Consider the following 6,867-nt stretch of genomic DNA (forward strand, 5'->3'; position numbering starts at 1 on the left):
TTTCAAAACACACTCACTTATTTTAATTTATTTGTTTAAATTTAAATTTATAAATAAATTTAGTGTATAAAATGAATAATAAACCAGGTCAATACGGTGCCCCATTACCACCACCAACCGGTGCCAAACCATTACCACCACAACCCGGTCAATATGGTGCTCCAGGTCAATATGGTGCTCCACAACAAGGTAAATAAAAATAATTATTAATTTATATAAAGAAGATTGCAGATCAAAAGAATAAAATAAAAATAACAAAGAAAAGAAAAAAAAAAAAAAAAAAAAGAAGTTATCTTTGCAGACTGCGAATATGTTTTATTAATTTATATAAAAATTAAATAAAAATCATTATATAATAGGCTATCCACCACAACAACCAGGTCAATATGGTGCTCCACAACAACCAGGTCAATACGGTGCTCCACAACAACCATACGGTGCTCCAGGCCAATATGGTGCTCCACAACAACCATACGGTGCTCCAGGTCAATATGGTGCTCCACAACAACCAGGTCAATATGGTGCTCCAGGTCAATACGGCGCTCCACAACAACCATACGGCGCTCCAGGTCAATACGGCGCCCCACAACAACCACAATATGGTGCTCCAGGTCAATACGGTGCTCCACAACCACCACAATATGGTGCCCCAGGTCAATACGGTGCTCCACAACAACCATACGGTGCTCCAGGTCAATACGGTGCCCCACAACCACCACAATACGGTGCTCCAGGTCAATATGGCGCTCCACAACCACCACAATATGGCGCTCCACCACAAGCTCATGGCAAACCAGCACCAATGGCTCCACCAAGTGGCATGGGTGGTGTCACTCTTGTTAAATTCTTTGACCATGTCAGAGCTAGATATGCTCGTGACTATACCTTAATCATTGATAAATCAGGTAGTATGTCAGGCTCTCTCTGGAAACAAGCCGAAGCAGCTGTTGCCAAAATTGCACCATTCGCTTGTAGTGCCGACCCAGATGGTATCACCGTTTATTTCTTCTCAAGTCCAACATCAAAACATCCAAAATACGATAACATTAGAGACGGTAATATGGTTATGGGCTTATTTGCTCGTGAAAGACCATCAGGTACCACCGATTTATATGGTGTTTTAAAACAAGCTCTTGATGAGCATTTTGCTAAAGGTAACAAACCAGAAACTATTTTAGTTATCACTGATGGTATTCCAAATTCTGAAAGTGATGTTGTTAATCTTATCATCAAAACAACAAAGAAGATTAATAGAGATGAAGATCTTTCAATTTCATTCATCCAAATTGGTAGTGACAGAAGCGCTGGTAAATTCCTCAAGAAATTAGATGACGATTTAAAGAAGAAAGGTGCCAAATTTGATATTGTAGATACTCTTACTGCTGAAGAAATGAAGCAGATGTCTTTCGAAGCTTTAATTGATAAATCAATCAATGATTAAATGTATAAAAAACAACATAATAATAATAATAATAATAATAGTAATAATAGTAAAATAGTAATAATATATAGCAAAAACAACCAATAATATAGTAAAATAGATTTTAAAATAAAAAACAAACTGTATTTTTAAAACAATAATTTAATGAACAAAAACTTTAAATATTTTCTTTGTATTTCGATAATCTAATAAAAGTAAATAATAATCTATTATATACATCTATACTATTTATTTATGGTTTTTAATTATATTGTTTGTTTTTATCTTCTTTGAAATGAAAAAAACTTATTGGTTACAACATATACTATAAAGTTTAAGAAACCTGCAGAGGTCCCAAAGAAATCTTGAAGAAACATCATTGTAAATGGTGGGCATTTATCTTGATAATAAAATATAGACTGATTAATAACATCCCAAATCCATGCAAGCATGAATGATAATAAGTATAATGAAAGCTTTCTACCAATAAATCTCTTTAGTTGATGTGTGTGGGTTCCATAAATACCAAAAGAAAGAATTTGTTTAAATTTCTTGTATATTAAAAGATAGCAAAAGAGATTCCACGAAAATGATACGAATAATGGAATCACCCAGAAATAAAATTGATAAGTACCTGAATTATAAATTTATAAAGATATTAGTAAACTATATTAAATAGTTATTTAATCTAGTTTTATATTTATACCTTCAATAGTACACCAATCATTGGTTTCCTCAACAGTTGCTCTAAAAAAAAAAAGTGATGCTACTCCCAAACAAGATAACCCCCAACTAATAAAATGATATAATTTAAATGGAAATTTATAAGGTCTCCATCCATATATTTCACGTAATAAATAATGAGCAATACAGTTTGACCAAAAAATAGTAGCCAATAGACCAAAGTGAATTGTTGCTCTTGCGGTGATACAGAATCCTTTTGATTTTGATAAACTATCGTCTAAAATTATAATTAATTGTGAAACTATAAGGGCTGAAACTGCAATAAAATCTATAAAACAATATTAATAAATTATAATATTTTTTTATATAATTCTATCTAACTTACCTGATATCGCAAGATAAAAAATTAAAGTATCGATTTTCTTTGGTTTTGTTTTTTGTTCAATAATTTGAATATGTTGTGGAGAGTCGGAATATAATATACAATTTGGGCCACACTTTTTATTATTTGAATCTTCAATAAGTTGAAGATTTTTTTTATGATCTAATTTTGATAGAGTAATTGAATGATAATACCCATTATTATTATTACTGGCTATATTTCTACCAGAGGTACTATCATTACTTGAATCTATTGGAATAATTATATTATTTATTAATGAGTCTTTTTCTCCAACTTCACTTTTGTTATTATTATTTTTTTTATTATTATTTTTATTATTATTATTATTATTATTATTATTATTATTATTATTATTATTATTATTATCAATAGGGGAATGATTATGACTATTGTTATGATGATTGCTACTATCATGGTTATTACTATTATTATTATTTATATCATTTAATTTAGATTGGTCAAAATATTGATATGAATTTTCTGAAACACAAACATGGTGAGGATTTTCTTTAAATAGTTTCTTTTTTTTATATATATTGAATATAAATGAAATGATAGTGATTAAAGTCGATACCCATGATAAAAAACATCCAAATAAATTTGCAAAATATAAAATAACCAAATGTTTTCTACCTAATGCTATCGAACAAAGATGAATATCTCCACCCATTTGTAATTTAACAATTCCCTAAAAACTAGATTCCTATTACTTTATATTTATTGATTTTAATAAAAAAAATAAAAAAGAGATTTTTATTTTTTATTTATTTAAAATTAAATTAAAATTAAAATATAAAAAATAATAAAAAAATTAAAATAAATTTTATAATATTCCTTTTTAATATAAAAACCATAAAAAACGATAAGACTGAAATGTGTGTTTGAAAGAGTGTTTATGTGTTTGTTTTTAATTTTTATATAAAAAACTGCGTGAGTGAGAGTATGCGGGGGTAAAAAATTTGATTAATATTTGTTTTGAAGTGTTTATTTTTTATTTTTTGAATTTAAATTTTTAAATTTTTTTTCTAAATTAATATAAAAAGAAATATTTAACTCTACACATTTTTTTATAATAATATATGAAATATATTAAATATATATAATTTCATATATGGACCAAAGTAAAAAAATTTGATTAAATAACACACTCAATAAAATCAAAATATAATAAATAAATCAAATAATTTAAAAAAACTAAATAAAAAATTAGTAAAAAATATAAGATATATTAAAATCATTTATTTAGCTTTTAAAATTATTTGACTAATTAAAGCCTTCACTATAAAAAAATAAAAAAATAAAAAAATAAAAAAATAAATAATAAATAAAAAATAATTATTATCACCCTAAAATATTTTTTTTTATGCTGAGGAAAATAAAGATTTATTTACCCTAATTTTTTTTAAGTTTTTTTTTATATTCTTCATGTTTATTTTTTAACAATGATTTCAATCAAGTCATATTAAAAATTAAAAACTTAAATTAATAAATTTGAAAATTATAATTTCAATTTCTTTTTTTTTCTTTTTTTTTTTTTCTACCCCCCACCCACCAACACACAAAAATTTTTAACATCACATTAAATTTGATATTGAGACAAAAAAAAAAAATTTTACAAAATAAATAATAAATAAATAAATAAATAAATAAATAAATAAAAAAATAAATAAATAAATAAATAAATAAATAATTATATTTATTTTTATTATTTAAAGTTAATAAATGTAAATTTTTAATTATTATAGGGGTATGCAATTAAGTGTTTTGTAAAAAAAAAATATTTTTTAAAACATTTATTACTTTGAAAAATTAATTTTTAATCTAAAGGTATCTATTATTTTTTACATAACTATAAAATAAATTTTGCTCTTTTCTTATTTATTTTTTATTTTAGATTTATATTTAGAAATGAATTACGACATATTTGAAATGGAAAGAGATTTTCCAGATTTAAATTCATTTTTTTTAAACCAAAATGCACAGCAATTAAAAAAAGGAGAAAACAAAGATGAATTACCATTTGTAGTTCCTGAAGGATTGCCAAATCATAAAAAAAGATACCGTGAGGAATCAAATTTCTTTCGTTATTCCAATTATGTTAGTAATAACAGTGGTGTAAATAAAAGTGATGATATGGGAAAATTACCAAACAGTGACGAGCTGCCATTCGTAGATCCAAGCATTAACAATAACAATCAACAAACAAATGACAATGATTCAAGTGTTGTCCGAATACATGTGAACTATGATGGCATAATAAATTGAAAATAAATAAAAAAATTTATTTTAAAAAAAAACTTTAATTTTATAAATAAATAAATAAATAAAAAAAAAAAAAAAACTATAAAATAATTATTTGTTTAATGATGACACGTAAATAATAAATTAGTTTATTTGTCTTCTGATGGTTTTCTGACTAAGATGAAGAACATTGGGGAGAAAATTTGTTTTTCACCACCTTGAACTAAGAAAGTAGCAGCGTTTTGTAACCAAACGTTGGTGTTGTATGAACCAGCTGGGGCGAGTTTGAGCATTTCCATAACTTGACAGAGTTTACCAGTTAAGTAACGACCAACACCGGTGTGGAGGAAACCAGTGACAGAGATACCTGATGATAATGGAAGGTACCATGGGAGTTCTGAAGTTTCAGCAACATCGAAAGCAGTGATGATTTCGAAACCAGCTTCTTTGAGGGCTGAAAGAATTTCAGCTGGTTGAACAAGATCTGGGAGACCATTACCTAATTCAATTTGTTTTTTGATGTTAACTTCGATTGGGTCGTTTTTGTTGAATTTGTTGGTCATAATCCATTCGTAACCACCGAATAAACCGCCTGGTTTGAGGACACGGAAGATTTCACGGTAGATACCGACGAGATCTGGGGCGTGACAGGTGGCTTCGATTTGGTAAGCACAATCGTAGGTACCGTCTTCAACTGGGATGTTCATGAAATCAGCTTTGATGAATGAGCAGAGGTGTGAGAGACCAGCTTGTTCATTTAAACGTTTACCACGTTGGATTTGGTATTCATTGTTGTTAAGACCAACAACGTTAGCACCAGAGAAACGGGCAATGGTTCTCATTGGACCACCAACACCACAACCGATATCGATAACTTTCATACCTGGGAAGAGACCAAGTTGATGAGCCATGTACATTTCGTGACGAGCAATGGAGGCTTCGAATGATTCGTACTTATGACGAGTGGCAAAATGGAATGATTGACCCCAACCGAATTCATAGAAATCAGTGGCTAAATCGTAGAAAGTGTTAACCATATGGGTGTAGTTGTTTTTACGGGCTTCGATGGCTTTTTGATCGTCGTGGTTGGCAACATCAGAGAAGAGTTTTTTGTAGTTTTGTAAAGTGTCATCGACTTTTTCATCACGGGAGACAGCGTCTTTTTCTTTACGAGCGACAGCAATAATTCTTGAAAGATCACCTTCCATAGCTCTTTGTTGAGTATTCATTTTTCTTGTTGTTTGATGCGGTACAGTAATAAATTACTAGCTTGTTTTTGTTTGTGGGAGTTTTTTAAAAAAAAGGGTTTATTTTAATATATTTTATTTTTTAAACAATGATGTTTTTCTTATTATAATGAAAAGTTTTTATATTATTAAATATTTGAAATTAAATTTATCTCGATCTAATTGATGTTTGAAAATAAAATTTAATTTTTAATTATTTGTAAATTATAAAACTTTCGAACAGAGTAACTTTTATTTGTTATAAAAAATAATACAATATTTGAATTTTGTTTTTTTTTGAAAAAAATGAATGAATTTTTTTTTTTAATGAACCTAATTTTTTTTTTCGCTTGATCAAAAAAAAAAAAAAAAATTAAAAAAAAATAAAAAATAAATAAAATTTGAAAAATAAAAAAAAATTCAAAAAAAAAAAAAAGAAATAAAAAACCGAGATATTATATAATGGGTTTTATTATAGCTATTGATACTTTTCAAACTAAAATATTTTATTATTGGGTGTTGTTTTTGATTTTTCAAAATCCACTCTCTCTTTCTTCCAAATTAAAAAAACTATGGTGTTTGTTCAAAATGTGAGTGCGCGAACTGGTAAAAATAATAATAAAAAAAATAAAAAAATATTTCTTTACTATTACAACCACTTGTTTATTTAGAAATCGAAAAAAAAAAGATAATTAGTAATAGATAAATAAATATATTTGAATAATAAATAAATAATAAAAACAATTAATAATTAATAATTAATACAATATATTGTTTTTATTTAATGGAATTAAATTTTTATCCAAAAAAAAAAAAAAAAAAAAAAAAAAATACAGCCAAATCATTTAATATTTAATTAATTATTTAATTAATTAATTATCTTTATTTATTTA

The 6,867-nt window shown here is 26.6% G+C and overlaps 4 protein-coding genes across 4 annotated transcripts; 2 read left to right on the plus strand and 2 right to left on the minus strand.

The window, feature by feature from the left end:
• Positions 1 to 19: 19 nt before the first annotated feature.
• On the plus strand, positions 20 to 1,571 carry DICPUDRAFT_98866 (uncharacterized protein). The gene is made up of 2 exons (XM_003290931.1): positions 20 to 189; positions 360 to 1,571. The coding sequence occupies exons 1-2, from the start codon at positions 72 to 74 to the stop codon at positions 1,439 to 1,441; spliced, it is 1,200 nt and encodes a 399-aa protein (XP_003290979.1). The 5' UTR covers positions 20 to 71; the 3' UTR covers positions 1,442 to 1,571.
• A 130-nt stretch (positions 1,572 to 1,701) lies between these two features.
• DICPUDRAFT_155536 (uncharacterized protein) lies at positions 1,702 to 3,177 on the minus strand (the record flags this gene model as incomplete). Its single annotated transcript, XM_003290945.1, has 4 exons — positions 1,702 to 2,054; positions 2,127 to 2,165; positions 2,292 to 2,432; positions 2,490 to 3,177. 4 exons carry the CDS (start codon positions 3,175 to 3,177, stop codon positions 1,702 to 1,704), a joined length of 1,221 nt encoding a protein of 406 aa, XP_003290993.1.
• A 1,142-nt stretch (positions 3,178 to 4,319) lies between these two features.
• DICPUDRAFT_92594 (uncharacterized protein) lies at positions 4,320 to 4,852 on the plus strand. Its single transcript, XM_003290932.1, has 2 exons — positions 4,320 to 4,334; positions 4,402 to 4,852. Exon 2 carries the CDS (start codon positions 4,416 to 4,418, stop codon positions 4,770 to 4,772), a length of 357 nt encoding a protein of 118 aa, XP_003290980.1. The 5' UTR covers positions 4,320 to 4,334; positions 4,402 to 4,415; the 3' UTR covers positions 4,773 to 4,852.
• Positions 4,853 to 4,865: 13 nt separating this feature from the next.
• Positions 4,866 to 5,795, minus strand: DICPUDRAFT_92595 (uncharacterized protein). Its single transcript, XM_003290946.1, has one exon. The coding sequence runs from the start codon at positions 5,783 to 5,785 to the stop codon at positions 4,898 to 4,900; it is 888 nt and encodes a 295-aa protein (XP_003290994.1). The 5' UTR covers positions 5,786 to 5,795; the 3' UTR covers positions 4,866 to 4,897.
• Between the last annotated feature and the right edge of the window lie 1,072 nt (positions 5,796 to 6,867).

Source organism: Dictyostelium purpureum (genome assembly GCF_000190715.1).
Source record: "Dictyostelium purpureum unplaced genomic scaffold DICPUscaffold_251, whole genome shotgun sequence".
Lineage (NCBI taxonomy): Eukaryota > Evosea > Eumycetozoa > Dictyosteliales > Dictyosteliaceae > Dictyostelium > Dictyostelium purpureum.

What these genes read in the sequence shown, in the direction of transcription:
- DICPUDRAFT_98866 (XM_003290931.1), top strand. Translation starts at nt 72, where the DNA reads ATGAATAATAAACCAGGTCAATACGGTGCCCCATTACCACCACCAACC. An exon ending in ATATGGTGCTCCACAACAAG is followed by an intron (nt 190 to 359) that starts GTAAATAAAAAT and finishes ATTATATAATAG; the next exon opens with GCTATCCACCACAACAACCA.
- DICPUDRAFT_92594 (XM_003290932.1), top strand. Translation starts at nt 4,416, where the DNA reads ATGAATTACGACATATTTGAAATGGAAAGAGATTTTCCAGATTTAAAT.
- DICPUDRAFT_92595 (XM_003290946.1), bottom strand. Translation starts at nt 5,785, where the DNA reads ATGGTTAACACTTTCTACGATTTAGCCACTGATTTCTATGAATTCGGT.